Below are 24,337 nucleotides of genomic sequence, written 5' to 3'. Positions count from 1 at the left end.
AAATAAATAAATAAATAAAGGAAATCATCCAAAAGTCCAGTGATAAGGGGTTGGTTAAACAAATTATCACACACTTAAAAAATAGAATACTCTACAGCCATTAAAAATGAAAATGTAGAGACATTATTTGACTGGGAGCCTATTTTATACTCTGTAAGTTATGGAAAAGTATGTATAGTAAATCTCATTTTTGAAAACATTTATATGGGTGTTTTCTTCCAGCTCCCTACTACACAATCAATTTTTTTTCTTGTTACTGTTGGGTCATTATAATCATCATGTAAATATGCTGTTATTTTTCCCTTCCCCAAAAAGGGCACAAAACAAAACAACTTCTATTGATGACTTCTCTCAGCAGCTACAACCTCATTTCCTTGTTATGCCCTGCAGTAAAGCCCCTCTAATTTCTCCCCTCTTAAACCTTACTCCAGTCAGGTTTTGTACATGTCAAGGTCACCAGTGGCCGCCATATTCCTAAGCCCTGTGGTCATTTCCGTCCTCGTCTCATGGGCTCCATCAGCAGCATTTAACACAGCGGGCCACACCTTCCTCCTTGCAGAGCCCTTCACCTGGCTTTCAGAACCCCATCCTCTCTTGAATCTCCTCCTGCCTCAGTGTTTCCTCCTTCTCAGTTTTTGCTGCATCCTCCTCTTCTTCCCAACTTTTTTTTTCAATTGAGGTATAGTTAATTTATAGCATTACGTAAGTTTCAAGTGTACAACATAGTGATTCACCATTTTGAAAAGTTATACTCCATTTATAGTTATTATAAAATACTGGCTATATTCTGTTTGCTGTAGCTTATTTCTTTTATACACAGTAGTTTGTACCTCTCAATCCCCTACCCCTATCTTACCCTCTCCCTTCCCTTGCCCCACTGGTAACCACTAGTTTGTTCTCTGTATCTGCTTCTTTTTTGTCATATTCACTAGTTTGTTGTAATTTTTAGATTCCACCTATAAGTGATCTCATACAGTCTTTGTCTTTCTCTGTCTGACTTATTTCACTAAGCATAATATCCTCCAAGTCCATCCATGCTGCTTGCAAATGGCAAATTTCCTTCTTTTTTATGGCTGAGTAGTATTCCATTGTATATACATGTACCACATCTTCTTTATCCGTTCATCTGTTGGTGGTCACTTACGTTGCTCCATATCTCGGCTGTTGTAAATAATGCTGCTGTGAACATGGGGGTGCATGTATCTTTTCAAATTAGTGTTTTCATTCTCTTTGCATATGTACCCAGGAATGGAATCACTGAATCATATGGTAACTCTATTTTTAGTTTTTTGAGGAACCTCCATACTGTTTTCCACAGTGGCTACACCAATTTACATTCCCCTCAACAGTGCACGAGGGTTCCCTTTTCTTCACAACCTTACCAACATTTGTTATTTGTGGTCGTTTTGATGATAGCCATTCTGACAGGTGTGAGGTGATAGCTCATTGTGGTTTTGATGTTAGTTCTCTTCTCTGCCTATACTCATTCCTTTGATCTTATCCAGTCGTGGTTTTAAGCACCATTTACGCTAGTCTAGTCCTCTCCTCTAAACTCCTGACTCCTAAATCCAACTGCCGGCTCAGATTTCTAATAGACACCTCAAACTAACAGAACTCATGATTTTCCTCCCTTTTAATCTGCTCCATCCACAGCCTTCCTTAATTCACTTGTTGGCACATAAAACCTTCATAATGTTCAGGCCAAAACCCTGCAAATCATCTTTAATCATCATCCTCTTTTTTTTTTTTTTTTTTGCATCCAGCTCCAATCCTTCAGGAAATCCCATTAGCCCTAGTGTCAGAATATAGTTCCCAGATCCAACTACTTCTCATGGCGCTCACTGCATCCACTCTGGTCCCACCCACCACCACCCACCTCCTGGATTACTGTGTAGCTCCTAACTTGTCTCCCCTACAGCCTCTTGTCGCCACAGGAGCCAGAGTTGCCCTTTTACAACATGTGTCAGAGCATGTCACTCCTGCTCAAAACCATGCAGGGGCTCCGCATCTCACACAGAGTAAAAGTCTACAAGGTGTGCTGAGTCCCCTCTGCCCCCAGGCTACTCTCTGACTTCAGCCTCTGGCCGTCTCCCCGTCACTCACTCTGCTCCTGCCGGGCTGGCTTCTTTGCTCCGACTTCAGCACTCCAGGCCCACTCCCCTTGGGGACCTCTACTGCTGCTCACTCTGCCTAGAATGCTCATACCACAGAAATCTGTGCCTCCTTCAGGTGTTTGCTCAAATGCCTCGTCCTCATCGAAGCGTACCCTCAACCTACCACGTTTACAATTGCGACGCCCTCTCCAGCTGTCCCGATCCCCCTTACCCTGCTCTACTTTTTCCATAGCATTTTGACCTGTTAAGATACTAAACAATTCACTTATTATCTGTATATATATATTTTTAATTGGAGTATAGTTCTATATACTTTTTTATTGATAATCTCCGCCAACTAGAATGCATTTTTCCCGAGGAACAGAAATCTTCATTTTATTTACTGATGTATTCCAAATGCCTAGAACTGTGCCTGGCACATAGCAATGCCCAGTGACAAAAATTTTTAATAAATGAAGGCATGGGCGGAATCCTTTCACGATGTATATGGATGTCAAATCATCACACTGTACACATTAAATATCTTACAATTTTATTTGTCAATTATACCTCAATAAACCTGCAAAAAAAATTAATCTTTTCCTGAAAATATCATTTCCCTAGCATAAAAACCTAAAACTTAAAGGAACTCTTTTGACTTCAAGTAACATAAAACAGGGTTTGGGGTCAGTGAAAATAAATACACAAATACATAAAACATACATAAATGCATGGAAAGAGTCTGAATGTATATAAAATAACCCATTAACCATAGATGTTTCTGGTAGAAGGATTATGGGTAAAAGTTTTTCTTTTTGTTCATCTGTTTTCCAATTTTTCTGTAAGAAAGTTGAATTACTTTAATAATAAACTTTTCAATGAAAAAAATAGGCTTACTCCTGTGGATGATAGCAGTTTTAATATATATATATATATATATATATATATATATTTTTTTTTTTTTTTTTTTGCGGTACGTGAGCTTCTCACTCTTGTGGTCTCTCCCGCCACAGAGCACAGGCTCTGGACGCGCAGGCTCAGTGGCCATGGATCACAGGCCCAGCCGCTCCGTGGCATGTGGGATCTTCCCGGACCGGGGCACGAACCCGCGTCCCCTGCATCGACAGGCAGACTCTCAACCACTGCACCACCAGGGAAGCCCCTTAATATTTTTTTTTTAGTCTGCAGTTCCAGCGGTTCACCCACAGAAGAGAATAGGTAAGATGGTGGAAACGTGGGAAAGGCACCCACTCACGTCATCGTGAAGATCCCCTGCCCAGACAGTGCAAGAAATTCTGTCTTGATTTGCATTTCCCCAGAAGCAGACCCAGCAAGGGGTTATCAGAGAGGTGGCAGGGTGGGGACACTGAGACAGAAAAGAGACAGAAATGAATAAAGGCAAGGCTGTCAGGCCACGTCCACTAGGGGCAACCAAGACTCCATCCCATGGACGAACCCTGGGATGCAGTGCAGAGAGTGCCTCAGTTATCCCATCCTAGGCGGGAATTTATCCTCCGACAGTGGTTGAGGGCTGTTTTGCGGGGCATTAATTCCCTTGCACTTCCATCGTGTCCCCTGTCCTACAGCCAGGAAAAAAAAAAAAAATCTCAGGTAGAGGGTTGCAGGTGTGGGCAGTCAGTAGATTTCTCCAAGTCGAGGTGAAAGCCAAGGGAACATGGCTGGGCGCTGAGAGGGTCTGCAACAATTCCTTGGTTAAGTCTCTGATTTTGCTCTCTGGGCGGAGCTCCCTTGTCCATTGCCCTCTGTGGCTCTTGGATGTGCCCTCTGCTGGGGTTCTTCCTGGTCCGTTATCTCCAAGGCCGCATGTGAGGTGAGCAGTGTGGACAGTGCCCTCCTGCAGAGACTGTAGCTTGCTTTCCCCCAGTGCGTCTTTGGGCACCGAAGGACTGATTCAAGGCTTGGGCAACAAAAGTTTTTGTAGTCTGAGTTCAGGAACTCTTCGGCCCCCTCCCCGTGTCCTCAAGTCCATTCTCTACGTCTGCATCTTTATTCCTGCCCTGCCCCTAGGTTCATCAGAACCATTTTTTTTTTTTTTTTAGATTCCATATATATGTGTTAGCATACGGTTTTTGTTTTTCTCTTTCTGACTTACTTCACTCTGTATGACAGACTCTAGACAAAGTGAGAGAGTGGCATGGACATATACACACTACCAAATGTAAAATAGCTAGTGGGAAGCAGCTACATAGCACAGGGAGATCAGCTCGGTGCTTTGTGACCACCTAGAGGGGTGGGATAGGGAGGGTGGAAGGGAGATGCAAGAGGGAGGGGATAGGGCTTCCCTGGAGGTGCAGTGGTTGAGAGTCCGCCTGCCGATGCAGGGGACACGCGTTCGTGCCCTGGTCCACGAAGATCCCACATGCCGCGGAGCGGCTGGGCCCGTGAGCCATGGCCGCTGAGCCTGCGCGTCCGGAGCCTGTGCCCGGAGCCTGTGCTCTGCAACGGGAGAGGCCACAACAGTGAGAGGCCCGCGTACCGCAAAAAAAAAAAAAAAAAAAAAAAAGGGAGGGGATATGGGGATTGTGTATACATATAGCTGATTCACTTTGTTATACAGCAAAAACTAACACAACATTGTAAAGCAATTATACTACAATAAAGACATTAAAAAAAAAACTCTTAAAAAAAACAGAATTCTTTGGCCATACAATTCCTTCAAATATTTAGTAAGCTTCTGAAATCTTTCTTTGCAGTCATTTGCGCATGACAGTATGCACACCTAGGTTCTTTACCAGACACAATTCTCAAGCCTGATTTACCTCTTTGCACCCTAACCCCTAGGCTTCTCTCCTCCAACTTAATGGAAACCATCTTGAAGCCCTCTGGGAAAGAAATTGGCCTGAGCGTGAAGAGAGCAACCTTAAGCGATTTTTGCTACAGTGGTGAGACCAGGTATTGAGAAGTCCTAATGGGCTTTTGTTGCTCAGAGCCTTTTTTTTTTTTTTTTTTTTCCTCCATGTTATCACTTACTCTTAGGGCTCAAAGTGGAAGGCTCCAGATTTCTGGACTCATCCTATCCCTTTCATTTCTGTTCTTGAACCAACCAATGTTGCCTGAGCTTGACTCTTCCTTGTACAGACTCCCTAAGCAAAGCCAGTAAGAACTGGGAATTCCCTGGAGGTCCAGTGGTTAGGACTCTACCGTTCCACTGCAGGGGCCGTGAGTTCGATCCCTGGTCAGGGAACTAAGATCCTGCAAGCCACACCGTGTGGTCAAAAAACAAAACAAGTAACACTGACTTTGTGTTTTCCAACCTCTTCTAGAGCCACCGGCTTGGTACATACTCTGCTCAGAAAGAAATCCAGGACAACAGTTTTATTAAGTAATTTGCTATTATCTTCATCTTTTCTGCCTCCAGTACCAATTTTCTTACCTTCCCCACTGTGCTACATGTTTTAAGAACCCCAGTGCAAGGGAGTAAATTTTGTATTAACAATGATAAAACTACCTTCTGTACAAATAAACCCAAGAATTTTGATGGCTTGACACAGTCAAAGTTTTGTTCTCTCTCATGAAATAGAGCTGGGTGGTAACCAGGTCAATGGGGCGCCCTCCTCCCTGGAGTCATTCAAGGATTCAGGATATCAAAAGCAAAGTCCCCTTCAACATGTGGTTTCCAAGGTCACCCTGGGGGTCATGTCCATTCCATGTCCATTCCAGCCAGTCAGAGACTAGAAGAGCATGGATGAGCTCCAGTGGGAGGATGGTGAGTCTCATAAAATTTCCCCTCCCATTTCATTTTCTAGAACTCAGTCCCATGGCTCCATGTAGATGTAAGGGGCAGGGTGAAGGGATGTATTCCTGGCTTTGTAGCCACAGTGCTATTCTATGTGAAAGGAGGGAATCAATTTTTCTGTTGACAGCACGTCTCCCACAATTTAAAGTAAAAAATATATAAATAATGCAGACTCTAAGCTCTCTACACTCCCAGCCCTTTCCCTAATTCTTTCTTTGGACTCACTGGAATGGGGGAATTGGCCAGGATGCTGTTCTTGGGCTTGAGGTGAGAGAGCTTCTTCACCTGATTCAATTTGAGAAGGAAGCAAGGAAGGAACCGGCAGGGTGTCTTTAAATAACTGCTCCCTTTTCTATTTTGGTAAAAATCCTTCTCTGACTGAGCAATCACTAATGACTGGCTTTCGGGATTTTTTTTTTTTTTTTTTGCATTACGTGGGCTTCTCACTGCTGTGGCCTCTCCCGTTGTGGAGCACAGGCTCTGGACGCGCAGGCCCAGCAGCCATGGCTCACGGGCTTAGCCGCTCCGCGGCATGTGGGATCTTCCCGGACCGGGGCACAAACCCGTGTCCCCTGCATCGGCAGGCGGACTCTCAACCACTGCGCCACCAGGGAAGCCCCAGATATTTTTTTTTATACAAATAAATTGAAAAACTGAAGCACTCTGCTCTTTGCTTCCCTGAGTGAGAGTAGGCAGAGGAATGACCGCAGGAAGTAGGAGCCTGGAACGGCGCTTATGCAGTGGGACAAGTTTCCCATTAATTACTTCTCACTTGAATAACAGGACATGGGAGGTGAGCTGTTTGCTGTCGCTAATGGCGCACTGCAGGATAGGTATTGCCTGGTACAGAGACAGGGCTGGGGACAGCCACTCCGGGGGCCATCGTAAAACCAGTTTTATGGAAGAAGCCACCGTTGTTTGAAACCAAACCCAACCAAACATGGAATGCTCTCCAGCGGCACCAACCCCACTCTTCTCAAATTCATTCCCTCACAGAAGCCCCAGGCATTCTCAGCCTAGAGGGAACCAGAGCAAATAAATTTTCCTCTTTGTAGAATGTGGACTTTTGTGATTTAGGATGATCAGTGTCTTACACACACAGCTGACTAGCTACTCAGACCCAGTGACCCTGATCAAATCAATCCACACAGATGAGGTTCTGGTTTATACAAAAGGGAGGGAGTATTCATTCCCTACTCTAACGTGGTTTTTTTTTTTTTTTTTTTTAATGAAGACCTGACTCATGGTGCATTGAAAACACCGTGCAGTTCACCCTCAACTTGTCAAAGGTCCAGCAGTTGTGTAAAGTGTCCGCCCTGCAATAACGTAAGGACCTCAGCCCCGGGCTCCAGGGCTCCGGGCAGCCCAGCTGTCACTGCCACAAACAGGTGGTGTAAACAATAGCTTGGCTCAGCTCACTCACTTGCCAAACCCTCCAGCAGCTGAGTGTCCAGCCAGAGAGCGGCCCAGGCGAACACCCCACCACTAGCCCATGGAGCCCCGGCCACTCCTGCTGTTCCTTGGCCTCTGCTCAGGTAAGTGCCAGGGCTGCGGGGCTCTCCTTTGAGGCTGAAGCACTAGAAGCCCCCGAACCAGAGTCTTGCTTCTTTGATGGGAACACAGAATGGCAGGGCTTCACCAGCCCCAGGCTGCTCTGTCCGTTTCTCACCAATGTTGGCTTGATTGGGTTTGTGGATAAAGATTTTTAGTTGGGTTATCCAATTAAAATAGGAGCTGCCTGATCAAAAGTTACAAAGTAGACATGCAATCTCTCTTTCCTTCAGTGCCTGCATCTTAGTAAATCCGTACGATCTGATTCAGCACCTCTTCTACCATCCCGGAGCTGCTATCATAGTTGAACAACTATAGGAACTTAGAAGGGTGACTTATAATGACAAGCAATATAGTTAACAAGTCTTTTTATGGCTCTAGGAGAATTCTGATAATGAAGAGGATAGATTGACAGCTCCATGTGCTGGAGGGAGAAACCTTTTTATAACTGTAACTAAACGCTCTCCATGAGAGATGAAATACTTTGTAATTTTTTAAACTTCTGAAGCTAAAAAAAAAATTCATATGAATGCATTACGGCCTACTTTTTTTTTTAAAGGACACTACTATATGTAGGTTTGGGTTTAATTGAAACCATAAAACCTTGCACAGCCCTTGACCTGCGTTCAACTCTGGAATGTGTCACAACACAGCAGCTGAAAAGTTATCCTGAATCCCAAACTTCCGGTCGAGGGAAATAGATGTTTGCTGATTGCTTCATATAAAAGTTTACTGGTGATATCACCTCAACTGAGAAACAAGGCGACTGACATTCTGTGATTTCTATTCTCTAATATTGCTCTGACAAACACAGGTCTTCTGGGCAAAAGAGGTGAAGAGCTTTATTATAAATGGTTTTCAGTAGCAGAGTTGAAGGAAATAGCCTAAACTCTGATAAACTATATCCTCTGGGATTTGGACTCGATCAAACCAAAGCTGGCTTGGTGGTGATGGTGGTGGTGGTGTGTGTGTGTATGTGTGTGTGTGTGTGTGTATGTGTGTTTGCAAACACCACACTCAATGGAAATTCTTAAGTGATATGTTTATATATAAAAATCCTTAAGAGATCTTTTAGGACACCAAGGATCTCCAAAAATGCAAGTTTAGCTATTTTTTGAAGTATGTGATATGTATTTAGATCAAACCTAGAGTTTGCTGGTGTCAATTCACATGGATAGTTAACAGAAATTTAGAGCAAGATGAGGCAATCCAACATTTTCAAATTTATATTATAGGGAAACTGAGTCTAAAAGACATGGACTGACCTTCCCAAAGTCACTTCATGTACAAACTTTGGAATGTGATCAGACTCCATTTTTTATGTGCATGGTCAGAAAACACAGCCTGAAATTGAAAAGGTAGGAAGAAACACAGTACCAGGTTGAGATAAGAATTACCCAAGGTGACTATTAACAGGACAGAATTCCTTTTGTCCAACCCACCAAGCTATTCCCCACATAAAAATACAGATTGGACTAGTATGGTACAAAAGAACACTTTAAAATTGTGGCTGGGTTCCCCTACTTAGGTTCAGTCCTTTGGGGGCAAAAGTGAGGGACACTTTTTCCAGTGTTAGCGTAACACATAATGATCTCTGTTCTATTTTTATAGCACATTCATTACAACCTTTCCTCTCCCCCAGCTCAGGAATCCCAAGCACTTCATTACCACCTTGCTTATGGCATATTACTTTCCAGCTTGTTTACAGTTATTTATATAAATGGAAAATACCAATGTCCATGAAGGTAGGAAGACAGGATCTGTATCCGATTCATGTTGGAAAACCTCAAAACTACTCAAAAAATGCTTTGCACACAGCAAATGTTCAACGAATATGTGAATGAATTAATGTTACCACCATCTGAATAGGGATGACCAGCATGATTTGGCTGAAAAGGGAGACTCTGACATTACATATGTGTTTGTCTGTGTTTATTAATTTACATCCTTTTAAAGAAAGTATTTACTGTGATTTATTGAATCCGTGAAGAGATGGTCCAATTCTCCAGACCATACTGGAGTTGGGAACAGAATCCTAGAATTCTGAGTTCAGGTCCTATAAGTTTTCTATCACTCTACCCTGCTTTGGGGAGGAAAAAGAAAAGAATACCAACGAATATGGTCTAAGAAATGGAGACCTCCTTGGAAATTCCTTAGAAGTTCATTACGAAAGGCACAAGGCCCCTTGGCCTTGGCAAGGGTGCAGAGGAAGAAGTGAGTATCCCCGGAACCCTGACCGTGCCTGGCTCCCCAGTGCTCCCTACTCCCTAGCAGAACTTAGGGTTGGCCTGCATAGTTTTCCTGCCACAGAATGCTGACCATCTGCTCTCTCTGTTGCTTTCTAGTATGTTCTTCCTGTCAAACTGGAATAAACGGTCACTTAAAAATAAGCAGCCCAAGGTAACACCAAAGCGATAACCTCAAACGCAGTGGCCAAGGCACTCAGTGATCCACGCCAGTCCCCCATTGCTCCCACTGTGGGCTGGGTGGGCCCTGGGATAGACTAGGCGTGGAGGACAGAGGACAGCTGCATCCCAGGGGCTCAGTGGGGCACCTGCAAGACCTGGGTCTTTGGACAACATGCTGCTCTAAGGGTCCTCAAATGCAGGTAGTTTGGGGGAGATGCCACATGAAAGCTCTGCACAGACCCTTTTAGGTTCAGAAAATTTGGGAAACTAGAAATGAAGAGGTAGGCTAGGTAAGGCATTCAATATAGAGAGTCCAGGAAGGTCATAATGAAGATATCTGAGCTATACTGAAACCTTCAAAAATTCGAATGGACATGATACATTTGCCTTTAGGGAGGTGGTAAAGAGCACAGGCCCTCTCGTCAGACAGCCTCCACTTATAATCCTACCTCTAACTAGCTGGGAGTCATGAATGCATGGCTCAGCTCTCCAGACCTCAGTTTTCCCATCTGTGAAGTAGGAGTAAAGACTGACCTCATAGAATTTTTATAAGGATTCAATAAGATAATACAAATACAGGACCTTTAATAAAGCTCTACAAGCTAATTAAAACACATACTTTTGGGAGCATGAAAATGTTTCAATTCATTCCATAGCATTGGTTATTTCAAACTGATATAAAGTTCTGGATGAGAAATAGTGGTTGAGAGCATGGGCTCTGGGTGTCAATCCTGGCTCCACCATTTATGAAATCTGGGCCTCAATTTCCTCATCTGTAAAGTGGGGACAATGATAGTACATACCACACCCAGTTATGAGGATTGAAAGACTTAGTACATATAAAGCACATAGAAGAATGTCTGGCACAAAACAAGTTGGGTGTGTTAGTTATTATTTTTGTTGATCAATAAAGATAGAAAATGGAATTACTTTTTACTTAATAATTATTTTGTTGACAAACACTTCCAAACTTAGGATTGAAGGAGAAAAATAAAAAACCAATCACCTGCCTTAGCGGTGATCAGTTAACACAACTGGGAAAAAAGGGAAAGCATCTCACTCATTTCATTTTTAAAGTTGTCTTGGCCCAGGGAAAAAGTGTAGTTTCAGCAATAACCTGCGGAAAGGGGAGATCTGGTTACATGAATCCGGGCAAATGGATCGTGTGTCTACTTCCTCTCCCAGCCCTGAACAGGCAACCCCCAAACCACAGCAGGCTTGAGTTACAGAGATCCTTCATAAGGAACTTGTTGGAATTTGGAACACATTTTCTCATAGGAATAATGGCACATGTCGCTGTACAGTTTCCAGCACATTCATAACATTAAAAGTGAGCACAGGAGCACGGCACAGAATGACCGGCTCTAACTTCAGCTCTGCCCTAGCTGCATAACTGCAGACAAGTCAGCCCACTTCTCGGAATCTCAGGCAAGAATGTCTGCCTACCTGCCTGCCTGCTGGTGAGGACCACATCACGCTCAACACACAAAGCCTGTGGGCTCTGAGAATACTGGATGATATTGCCCTCCATCCTGAAGGAAAACGTAGTAAAGATTCCTTGGAATCATTCATGCTCCAAATAGGAGCCCCAAACCCAGGTCAGCAGAACATGTGGTTTTCACTCTTAGCAACTTAATTGGGACATGGGCCCATCAGCAGTGATTATTTTTTTATTTTTAAAATTATGGAGGGCTTCCCTGGTGGCGCAGTGGTTGACAGTCTGCCTGCCGATGCAGGGGACGCGGGTTTGTGCCCCGGTCTGGGAGGATCCCACATGCTGCGGAGCAGTTGGGCCCATGAGCCATGGCCGCTGAGCCTGCGCGTCCGGAGCCTGTGCTCCGCAACGGGAGAGGCCACAACAGTGAGAGGCCCACGTACCACAAAAAAAAAAAAAAAAAAAAAAAAAAAAAAAATTATGGAAAAATACATAAGTATGTAAGATTTACCATGGTAAAATACACATTACATAAAATTTCCATTTTAAAGTACACAATCCAGTGGCATTAGGTACATTCACAATGTTATGCAACCATCACCACTAATTCCAGAACTTTTTCATCACCCTAGAAGGAAACCCTGGGCCCATTAGCAGTTACTCCAATTCCCCAGTCCCCACAGTCCCTAGTAACCACTAACCTACTCTCTGTTCTATGGATTGACCTATTCTGGATATTTCATATAAATGAAATCATACAATGTGCCCTTTTGTGTCTGACTTCTATCACTTAGCATAATGTTTTCAGGAGTCATTCATGCTGTAGCATGTATCAGAACTTCATTCCTTTTCATGGCTGAATAACATTCTACTGCATAGATATACCACAATTTGTTTATCCATTTATCCATTGATGAACATGTGGGTTGTTTCTACCATATTGCTATTGTAAATATTGCTATGAATATTCATGTACACATTTTTTGTTGGCTTTGGGGTTTTTTTGGTTTCTTTTTTAAATTGAAGTATAGTTGATTTACAATACTGTGTTAGTTTCAAGTGTATAGCACAGTGATCCAGTCATATATATATGTATATATATTCCTTTACAGATTCTTTTCCTTTATAGAATATTGAGTGTAATGCCCAGTAGGTCCTTGTTGGTTACCTATTTTATATATGGTAGTGTGTATACGTTAATCCCAACCTCCTAATTTATACACCCTCCACCCCATGTACAAATTTTTGTATGACCAGTTCATTTGTGGATATACCCAGGAATGGCATTGCTAGTTCATATGGTAGCTCTGTGTATAACTTGTGTGAGAAACCACCAAACTGCTTTCCACAGCAGCTACACCATTTACCTCTCACCAGCAACATATGAGGATTCCAGTTTCTCTGTAACCTCACCAATATTTGTCAATTTTAATTTTGTTAATTATAGAATAACATCCTAGTGGGTGCGAATCAGCATCAATTTTGGGCTGTTCATAGCATCATGAGCTCTGAGGCCAGCCAATCTGAGATTTCATTGCATCATGACCAGATTCTGAAATACCAACACCGACTTTGTGTGGACCTTTCTTCTTGTGTGTGCGTGTTCCTAGCAAACTTGATGCAGCCAGATGCTGGATGAAGGAATGTCATCTGTCCAAAGTACAAATGCATGATAATCTGGCATGCCCCACTGGGAAGGGACCACACTGGCAGCTGCACTTGGAAAGGAATTCAAGGCAATAATAGCTGCATCAGGGAGCCCTTCAACAAGGGGGCCTGCGTGCCTTCCACGAGCTGGCCACACCTCAGTTACTCACGTTAGTCAGTGTGTGTCGAGGGTGGGAGCAGACTCTGACAGTGAGTGTGTTGTCTGCTGTCTCAGCTGGCCTCGTCCTGGGCTCCGAACATGAGACCCGCCTGGTGGCAAAGCTATTTGAAAACTACAACAGCGTCGTACGGCCCGTGGAAGACCACCGCAAGGCCGTGGAGGTGACGGTGGGCCTGCAGCTGATACAGCTCATCAACGTGGTGAGACAAGAGAGCTCCAGGCTCTCTACACCTCCCAGTCTGGAGCATCCTCCCCTGGCTCCCCTCTTGTCCTCCTAAAGATGGGGCCTTATCTTTTTTTCAGGATGAAGTAAATCAGATCGTGACAACCAATGTTCGTCTGAAACAGGTAACTCAGCTAGATAATTGCATTCATGTTGTTTTTATTCACCTGAAATTTAACATGGGCCCAGAGGGAATCAATTTAGGTAGCAGGGATATGTACCAAAATGTTAAAAGTAGATATTTTGGGGTAGTGGGACTGTGGATCATGTTTTGGTGTTTATTTTTTATTGTACTTTGTGCTTTTTCTGTGTGTATTAATTTGTTAGGACTCCTGGAACAAAGTCACAACCTGGACAGCTTAAACAACAGAAACTTATTGTCTCACAGTTTTTGAGGTCAGAAGTCCAAAATTAAGGTGTTGGCAGAATTGGTTCCTTCTGAGTTTGTGAGGAAGAACCTGCTCCAGGCCTCTCTGCTTTGCTCAGAATTGGTTGTCTTCACGTTCACATGACTTTCTTCCTGAATATGTATCTGTCTTCAAATGTCCCCATCTTATAAGGACACCAGTCATATTGGATTAGGGCCCACCTTAATGACTTCACTTTAACTTAATTACCTCTGTAAAGACCCTAACTCCAAATAAGGTCACATTCTGAGGTCTTGGGGGTTAGAACTTCATATTAATTTGGGGGAGACAATTCAACATTGTGTTATCCAAATTTGCTGCATTGGGTATACGTTTCTTTCATAATGTAGAAGAAAATATAATACTTTTTAAAAATATGATGTTGCCTGCTTGAGGAAAACATTCCAAATAGGGTCGTTCTCCTTTCCTAAGGTGGGCAGTGTACCTGGTAGATCTGCTACCATGTGGTGGCGCTACTTGGGGCTACCTTTGTTTTCTCACCTGTAAAATGGGGTCAATAATCACTCCTACCTCATGGGAACTTTGTGAGGTCTAAATGATGAATATGGGTAAAATGCCTACAACAGTTCCTGCATGCACTCAGTGCTCTGTGTTTGCTCTTACTTGTTACTAAAGGGAAAACTGAATTCTGAATCAAACCCTTCTTACTGGAACACAATTTCTGTCCATACCTGAATTACCGTGCTCATCAGAGCTCTTGATAACCCTAGATTTTAAAAATATTTTTAATCGACGAAATGTCTTCATTTCTAGCAATGGGTGGATTACAACTTAAAATGGAACCCAGACGACTATGGTGGCGTGAAAAAAATTCACATTCCATCGGAAAAGATCTGGCGCCCAGACCTAGTTCTTTATAACAAGTAAGCAAAACAGACAGGATGAGGAGGCCGACATTATGGGGGCAGGTGGAGCCCAAGTGCCCTAACGGAAGGGCTGCCACTCTTGGCATGCGTCTCACCACTGTTCACATTAAATAACCCTTAAAAACCAAGAGCCAAGTTGACATGCTAGGGGTGCCATATGGTGTCTCGTGTTATGAATAGAAACAATTATCAGAGCCAAATTGAAACAGGGCTGCAGGGTGGGGGACATTTAATCCCTGAGAGCTCCTGTAGGGTATATGGCAACTATCCAAGGAACCCAAACGTCATATAATTGAGTTCCTTGGAATTAAATGTCCTTCCGACCAATAGGTCTGAACCTCCTGGGGTTGTTATTTATCACATCCTCACAGCATCCCAAGATGCCGTGTGCTGCTGATGGCCTGGGATGCCTATGTAGCCCATCCACTGGGCTCTGTGACAGACTGCATGTTGTGAAATTATAATGTGATTCAAGACACTCCAATTTAATGACACGTTCATTATCATACGCCCTTCATTTGTCAGGGAATGTTCATTGCAAAGAGCATCCTTCCCAGGCAGGAGCATTCAACACTGGCCTAGAGGATTTGTGGTCTGACATTCTACAGCACGTGTCTGGAGCGAGCAGGCTGTGCGTTCTAGCAGACTCACCAGGGAAGGTGGCCAGGGCTAGTGAGCAGAAATGATACCTTTTAAGACGACCCTCCCCAACTTTGATATTTTATTACATATTTTCCAATCCGACCTGGGATTCAAACTTGAGTCAAAGTACACAATCATTTGTGTAAACTTTTGGACAAGTATGCTCATAGGGACAGATGTCTATCTCTCAGAGTTAAGTTTCTCTTTCACTGAGAATCTGAGGGAAACAATTAAAATCCTCAGGTCCTTTTGCTAAGCTCACTCAGAAAGACCCTCATAGGGGAGAGAATCCTGTTTCACTTGCTTAGAAGGAGAGACAGACCATCTTTTCCCTCTGCTCTGTTGGGAGGGTCTCAAGCTGCATAGTTTTCTGGATAGAGCCTCTTCTCAGTCCCAAGGAAAAATTAATGAGAAGAAAATCTCTTGATTTATGAAGTGAGGCACAATATATAACACATGTCCCTGAAAGCCCAGCAAGGTAGACCCCACCCGCTTTTCAGCACCTATTATACTGTCCTGCTCTCTGCCAAGGCCCTGGGGCGCAGGCTGTTCTGGAATGAGCAGACCACCCACTGAACAAGACCTGCAGAAATAGTTTGTTATTTTTTACTATCTACCATGTTGCCTTTTTTAATGAGAAATTATTGCCAACATTTGAAAATTGGGAAATACATTAAAATCTGAATTTTTAACTTCTCTAGAAAAATCCAACATTCAAAAATATGGCAACTTTGGGGCTTCCCTGGTGGCGCAGTGGTTGAGAGTCCGCCTGCCTGCCGATGCAGGGGATGCGGGTTCGTGCCCTGGTCCGGGAGGATCCCACATGCTGCGGAGCGGCTAGGCCCGTGAGCCATGGCCGCTGAGCCTGCGCGTCCGGAGCCTATGCTCCGCAACGGGAGAGGCCACAGCAGTGAGAGGCCCACGTACCTCAAAAAAAATATATATATATATATATGTATATATATATATGTGGCAACTTTGGATTAAAAGTCTTGATTCCCAGCTTCCAAGGAAGAATCCGATTATCAGGCAACATGGAGCCTTTGCTCCCACGCAGACACCATGGCAGAGCTGAGTGGTGTCTTCCTCAGAGGAGAGAGGGTCTCTCCCCATGCCAGGCTCAACCCTCCCTCCTTCCTTGCCTGCGTGGCCCTGGAAGCATCTGAGTTTGTGACCCCACCCCACTGGGGTCTAAATAGTTCTTTAAAGGTAATAGACCCCTTCTTTAACGTGCTTGTCACCGTAATGAGCCACTAGACATGTTTTTATTTAAAATTCCTGTTTTTCTTCTCAATTAACTTTCAAAGTATATCAGAGAAGGGATACATGGAGATTGACATCACAAATACTACTGAGGACTGGGAAGAAAAATCTGGGATGCAGTGAATCCGTGTCACTTGTTATTCCTTTAAAACTGTAGATTCTCAGGTTCATCCCTAGATATCCTGATTCAGCACTTAGATGGTGCTCAGGAATCTACATTTTGTTTTATTTTTTATTGAAGTGTAGTTGATTTATAATAGTGTTAGTTGTAGGTATATAGCATAGAGATTCAGATTTTTTGCAGATTATATTCCATTATAGGTTATTACAAGATATTGAATATAATTCCCTGTGCTATACACTAAATCCTTGTTGCTTATCTTTTGTGTGTGTGTGTGTGTGTGTGTGTGTGTGTGCGTGCGTGCGCGGTACAAAGGCCTCTCACTGTGTGGCCTCTCCCGTTGCGGAGCACAGGCTCCGGACGCGCAGGCTCAGCGGCCATGGCTCACGGGCCCAGCCGCTCCGCGGCATGTGGGATCTTCCCGGACCGGGGCACGAACCCGTGTCCCCTGCATCGGCAGGCGGACTCTCAACCATTGCACCACCAGGGAAGCCCGCTTATCTATTTTAAGTATAGTAGTTTGTATCCGTTAATCCCATACTCCTAATTTGTCCCTCCCCCTCCTTCTCCCCTTTGGTAACCATAAGTTTGTTTTCTATCTGTGAATCTGTTTCTGTTCTGTAAAGATTCACTTGTATTATTTTTTAGATTCAGGAATCTATATTTTAAACAAGCACCCCAGTGACCCTTATTATCAGACAAATTTGAAAAACATTGCCACAGATAAAAAGCGATGAAGTGCAAAAGAAAGCTTCTATAATTAGCACCTGAATAATTAACAACTGTCTCCCGTTAACATCCCCAAGCAGAATTGAAGGCTCGTCTGTCACTTGGATCCCTGTTCCTCTTTTATCCCAATTGTAGTGCAGATGGTGACTTTGCCATTGTCAAGTTCACCAAAGTGCTCCTGGACTACACTGGCCACATCACGTGGACACCTCCCGCCATCTTTAAAAGCTACTGTGAGATCATCGTCACCCACTTTCCCTTTGACGAACAGAACTGCAGCATGAAGCTGGGCACCTGGACCTATGACGGATCCGTGGTGGCCATCAACCCGGTAGGTGGTGACCTAACTGTGAGGAGGTTGGTTGCAGGAAAAGCGCGATTCAGGTCTCCAACTCTGCCCCTCCATTATCATAGGCTCTCAGCACCCATTCGAACTTTGGGGATTGTCTAGTTTGATGGTTCTCAATTGGTTGGGAAGGTTCTTGATGCACTGTATAAGAGAACCACCTGGGGCTTAAATAATTCTCTATGCCCAGGCTCAGGCCCAAGAATTCTGATTTAATCAGACTGGGGTGGAGCTAGGGCACCAATATATTTTAAAGCTCCCAAGTGACTTGAATGTATAGTCAACATGGAGAATCCCAATAGTCCAAACCCCCTTATTTTACCCCAAAGCGAAGGTAACCCAGGGTCCCTCCTGGGTATGTGACAGTGCTGGGATCGGTTGCCTTGTCACAGCTGATTAGGAAACCCTCCCCCTCCTCAGGGTGAGGAGGCTGGGAATTCAAAGTTTCGTTCCATCTTCTCAGGAAAGCGACCAGCCAGACCTAAGCAACTTCATGGAGAGTGGGGAATGGGTGATCAAGGAGTCCCGGGGCTGGAAGCACTGGGTGTTCTACGCCTGCTGCCCCTCCACCCCCTACCTGGACATCACCTACCACTTTGTCATGCAGCGCCTGCCTCTCTACTTCATCGTCAATGTCATCATTCCCTGCCTGCTCTTCTCCTTCTTAACCGGCCTGGTGTTCTACCTGCCCACAGACTCAGGTGGGTGCAGCTGCCATGGCGGCAGCTGCTGACCCTGACGGATCTCGGGCTACTATTTTGGGGGAAGCCAGAAATAACCATGGCTAATAAACAAATACAGGCAGGCGGACCCAAATCATCATCCCTGGGAGGATGCGTGTACTGACTGGCCATGTGCAGTGGTGAAATCCCAGCTGGGGCAGACTACAGAGCAGGCAGAGAGCTGAATGGGACCCTGAAGATGCGCATACATAGCTCAGTCTGGTTAAGTGAATAACCACCAGCACCTATTTGCTGAATACCTGCTGTGTGCCCCGAAATGTGCTGGGTAAGGCGTGGATCACAGACACTACCGATGCCTCGTTCCCCATGAAGTCACTTGCTGTATGTGACTAATCAGGTCTTGCCTCCTTTGCCCATGGCTTGCCCCTTGAAAATAGCTTTTGTGTATCTATTCTCCAGATGGCAGTATCTTTACACACAACACCATACTTCCCAAGTGGCAATTCTTTCTCCCATATCAGCCTGGACAACTTACTTACCTCCTACTGAGTAATCACATCTGTGACATAATTTCACCAGACACCAACAATCTACAGAAAAGGGGGAAAGGGAACACATATGCCTGCAAACAAGTCACTGCTCTTAAATGATTTACGGCAAACAAGCAGGGAAAAAAGAAAGATGGTAAGGTGGTCCTCAAACTTATGAGAGATAACAATTTTATCAGAAGGCCCCCCAAAAAAAACCCCCACAGAAGTCTAAATCCAACTTTCCAACAAGAAAAAAAAAACTTACACATTCACTCACTCAACATATACCGTTTAAACAACTGTTACAAGACAGGGATAAGGTAGAGAATAAGGCAGAATTTTCCCCAGAGAACATATGTTCTAGGGATTGTACTCATTCTTAAACAAATGATCACAAACAAGTATTTTTTCACCTTTCTAATCAAATGAAGCTTCTTAAAGAGAGAAAACTCTAGGCAGGGCAATATGGAAACTAATCAGAGTTTCTATTAATATTAAATGATTTATGCTTGAAAAGCATTTAGAACAGTGAGACTGCTTGATAATTGTTAGCTATCATTATTATCATTAATCAAGAAATTTGATGTACCTTGATCAATATTTTATATTTATAATTCTGTTTTCTTTTTTACTTTTGAAGACTTTCCTACCCACCAGAAACTGACAATATCTTGTTTGCATCCACTCTGGATCCTGTGTATATCCCTAGCATCTGGACGCATCCAGAATGCGAAAAGCTCCACACTGGAAAGCAGGGCCACACGAGGGGTTTCCCAGGACACAAACACCAAGACCATCCCAAGGAAAGTCCCTTCCAAAGTCTCTCTACTGCATCTGAGCTGGTCAATCCCCACAAAAATATTCCAGTGCCATCCAGCCCCTGGCTTTCTTGTTTACTTGTCCAACCAAGACACCATCTGGGAATTGTTCACCCTGAAATTGTAGGGCCTGGAGAAAAGATTCAGGGGAAGGGGAATTCCTCATCCCTTAGCATGAAAAACAAAAAAAGTCAAAACAAGAAAAAAAACCCAAATCATCCCCTTAGATGAAGATGAGAAAGTGAGTGGTGTGAAATCATTGCTTTTGTCCTTTCTCGGCTTTGGTCTTGCAGCTTGCTCCCACAATGAGAAAAAGATACATGTACTTCTGTGCTGCCCATCCATCTGCTGGGTAACAAGTAGGCCAGGCTGCAGTTCAGTTTTGTGAGGTTTAAGACATTCTGCTGCAGATGGAAAAACTGCCATCTGGGGTCTCGATTATCACCCAGAACCTCCCTGGGTTCCCTGAGTTCCGCCAAGAAACGGAACGCTGGGCAAGAGGTGAAGTAGAATTTCCTGCTTGGCAGCCTCTAATGGAAACGCCTGCCACTTGCCATCATCAGCAGAGTTAAGGTGCCAAGGTCTCATAGGAAATTCTGCAGGAAAAATTCCCCACAACGAGACCTTGAGAACATGACGGTCACATTCCTCTCACCCTTGGGTTTTGGTGGTGTGCTTGTTTGCTAGGGCTGCCTTCACCAAGGACCACAGACTGGTGGCTTAAGCAACAGAACTTTATTTTCCTACAGTGCTGGAGGCTGGAAGTCCAAGATCAAGGCGTCAGCAGGGTTGGTTTCCTCTGAGGCCTCTCTCCTTGGCTTGCAGATGGCTGTCTTCAGCCTGGGTCCTCACATGGCCTTTCCTCTGTGTGTGGCTGTCTTAATCTCCTTTTCTGATAAGGACACCAGTCATATTGGATGAGGGCCCACCCTAAGACCTCATTTTAATTGAATTACATCGCGTTAAAGGCCCTATCTCCAAAACAGTCCCTGAGGTGCTGGGGCTTAGAGTTTCAACACATAAATTAGGGTGGAAGAACAATTTAGCCCATAACAGGTGTGTTGTGTTTGTTTCTTCTTTTGTCCAGGAGAGAAGATGACTCTGAGCATCTCTGTCCTGCTGTCCTTAACCGTGTTCCTTCTGGTCATTGTGGAGCTGATCCCTTCCACCTCCAGTGCAGTGCCCTTGATTGGGAAGTACATGCTGTTCACCATGGTGTTCGTCATCGCATCCATCATCATCACCGTCATCGTCATCAACACGCACCACCGCTCCCCCAGCACCCACGTCATGCCTGAGTGGGTGCGGAAGGTGAGCGAGCAAGGCCCCGGCACACTTTGCACAGGGCCGCCCCTCCCTCAAGGCATCCGCAGGTCTACTCTTCTGTATGGCCAGTGGCCTCCTAGGTAACCCTTGTGGGCACTTAGGAACGGAAAGTCCTTTCTGGGCTGTAGGGGTTTTGGGGAAGGAACTTTCTTTGGCTTCTTACTGGGTATAAATAACTCAAGCAACCACCCCAGGGAGATAAGAAAACCAGAATTAACAAAGCCCATTCCAAACTCAACCTTAAAAATCTCTTTGATTAGAGAAGATGAATAAATCACTATCCTTTTATTCAAATGCTTTGAAATCTTGAGATGTCTGTTTTTGTCTTCCAGTTTGTGAACAGACTGCTTATTTTTTTGCTGGTAGAATCATCTGCTGAGACTAGAATAAGGGCTAGAAATTGGGAGTGGGGGTAGGGAGGGGGCTTGATGAGAGATTGTCAAAAAGTTTTAGTGAGGAACTTGGTCTCAAATATTTACATTACTGAATTTTAAAATGTGTTAACATTTCCAATATGTTGGTTCTTTTATACATCTTCACAGAGACACTAACGTCCAGTCTTTTGTGCACAATGCAAAAGATTTGTTATGAATTGACAGAGAAACTACTGCTTGCAATGTATTCTTTTGGGAGGAGAGACAGTCCCCTGCTTCTCTAAAGGCCAAGTGACTCCTGGCAATACCTATGCTGCACTTCTTCAGGAACAAGAAACAGAAGAAAACAGTGTGGGGCCGGAACCTTATATATATTTTTTTAGTGGGAGGAGCCCTTTCTTTAACCTTTTGATCATGAGGACACAGGCCTCGAAAGAAGTGGGTGCCTACAGGGGGTCTGGAAGCTTAAGCTTCATTGGTTTCTTGAGTCACTAGCTGCACACAGGCTCCCTCCAGTGGCAAGCTGCTGGCATTACAGAATCATCTCTGTTAGCCTTAGTCATTTGACAGGTCTCAGGATACAGACGAGGAAGCTTTGAGAAAATCTAGTAGAGTCCTTTTGTTTTAGGGACAAAGAGGCTGAGGCCCAGAGAAGCTGAATGATTCGCCTAAGGTCACATTGCTTATGCAAAATCAGAGTCTGATGCTTGCCCTGCTGACAATAATTCCCATACGTGGACTTTTTTATTTTATTATAGGTTTTTATCGACACTATCCCAAATATCATGTTCTTCTCCACGATGAAAAGACCATCCAGAGAAAAACAAGACAAAAAAATTTTTACAGAAGACATTGATATTTCTGACATTTCTGGGAAGCCGGGACCTCCACCCATGGGTTTCCACTCTCCCCTGATCAAACACCCCGAGGTGAAAAGTGCCATTGAGGGCATCAAATACATCGCAGAGACCATGAAGTCAGACCAGGAGTCCAATAACGTAAGCTCTGTGGCTTGAGGTCTGCACCTCTTGTTTAAATGGTCAAATGCTCGAGCACAGAGGGATGGGTTTGGCTTGATGGGAAGGTTGGCGTTCAAGGGGCAGCTACTGACGTAAGATGTGCCCAGAGACCCCCAGGCCATCTTATCTTAGCAAGTCATCATATTGTGAATAACCTATTTAAAAAATAAAGATCATAATGCCAGTGGAGGGATGATCAACAGATTGAAGGGCCCCTAGATGATGGATAGCACGAACATCGTGAGTCCATGATCATCTTACAGAAATTCTAACATATTCCTCTCTCCCAGGCGGCCGAGGAATGGAAGTATGTTGCAATGGTGATGGACCACATTCTCCTCGGAGTCTTCATGCTCGTCTGTATCATCGGAACGCTGGCTGTGTTTGCAGGTCGGCTCATTGAATTGAATCAGCAAGGATGAGCAGAAAGCTGAGCAGAAGCTCAGCGCCAGGGAAATTTGTCTACTTGGATACATGCTCACTTATCAAACATTTAATTTTCTGTATTTATTATTCATGACAAAAGTTTCTGTTTACATAAGGTTATGGCCTCAAAGTGTCTTCACATTGCTTCTCCCTTCGCTCCTGCTGTGGCTGCCTAGAGAGTGAACCCTTTGCAGTAAATGAATCTGGATTGCTACATGAAGCGTTCATTTCCAACAGTGTCCAGAAGAATTTTGCCCAGGATAACTGAGCTTTTCTGTTAGTTTTTAAAAATTTTAAATTTTACGCAAAGAGTCTATCCTTTGCTTAAAAGTCAGTTTTGTACCTGCTAAAAGAGCCCCATCTACCAGTCCCAAAAAGATGAAACATTTGACTTGGAGAGAAAGAAAGCAGTAGAAAGACAATATGAAAATTCTAGAATGGCCACCACAATGCAAACTTGCTCAAAAACTCATACTTTAAAGTAGGTTTCTAGAACTTGGAGGTGAGGGAAGGTCTTCCCAGTCTAACACAGCACCTGAACTTGATGCTTGGTGTTTGAGGGAAAAGAGGTCCTAACCTGTATTGAGTGTGGGCCCAGGCACTGTGGGAATGGGCTCGCAGGCATGTTTTTATTTATCCTCAGAACTCTCATGACTGTCCCTGTTTTACAAATGCGGAAACTGAACTTGAGGAAGGTTAAGTTCATGGCCCCCCGCAAAAAAAGTAGAACTGACATTTGAACCTAGACCTTATAGGTTCAAAGCAGCTCTGGGCTGGGCCAGTTCATCTGCTTGCTTGCTCTTTGGATCAACTCTGGCTCCATCTGGGCCATCCTGCGACTCTGGTCAGTGTTTCTGAGAGGTTCAGTCCTAGTGTCAGCCATCTTTCTGCCTTCCCAATTAAACCACCTGCCTTTTCCCCCAGTCCTTACCCCACTCCTGTTTGGGGTTCTAGTTCTATAAATGAAATCAGAAATGTGTGCACATATCATCATCATTTCTGCAATTCTGGACAAGGAGAGAAAATTATTTCCTTTCTCCATAGCAACCTATAAGCCACAAGGCAGTTCACCCCAGAACTAGAATATGTGCAGCCCTGGGCTCAGTAATGGCCATCAGCTCCCCAGAACACATCTGATCCACATCAGTACCAGGGAGAACGGGGAATGGCAGTGCCAGGCAGCCTGTCTGAATGCAGGTGGGTGCAATCTATATCTCCATGGGACTCCCCATCACACACCCGTGGCAGGACTGAGTGCCTTCATTTAAGAGTAAACTAAAGGGGAAAAGGTTTGGCAATTCCTCAAAAAGCTAAATGTAGATGGGAGGGAGGCGCAAGAGGGAGAAGATATGGGGATATATGTATACATATAGCTGATTCACTTTGTTATACAGCAGAAACTAACACAACATTGTAAAGCAACTATACTCCAATAAAGATATTTAAAAAAAAAAGCTAAACGTAGAATTGT

The 24,337-nt window shown here is 44.1% G+C and overlaps 1 protein-coding gene across 1 annotated transcript; it reads left to right on the top strand.

Moving 5' to 3' along the window:
- Nucleotides 1-7,342: 7,342 nt before the first annotated feature.
- CHRNA1 (cholinergic receptor nicotinic alpha 1 subunit) lies at nt 7,343-22,862 on the top strand. Its single transcript, XM_060106448.1, has 9 exons — nt 7,343-7,385; nt 13,127-13,272; nt 13,376-13,420; nt 14,477-14,586; nt 17,480-17,675; nt 18,154-18,391; nt 20,809-21,032; nt 22,180-22,419; nt 22,731-22,862. Exons 1-9 carry the CDS (start codon nt 7,343-7,345, stop codon nt 22,860-22,862), a joined length of 1,374 nt encoding a protein of 457 aa, XP_059962431.1.
- Nucleotides 22,863-24,337: the final 1,475 nt, after the last annotated feature.

The sequence above is a fragment of the Mesoplodon densirostris genome, chromosome 8, assembly GCF_025265405.1.
Source record: "Mesoplodon densirostris isolate mMesDen1 chromosome 8, mMesDen1 primary haplotype, whole genome shotgun sequence".
Classification (NCBI taxonomy): Eukaryota; Metazoa; Chordata; class Mammalia; order Artiodactyla; family Ziphiidae; genus Mesoplodon; species Mesoplodon densirostris.
This window is presented reverse-complemented; position numbering and strand designations above follow the sequence as displayed.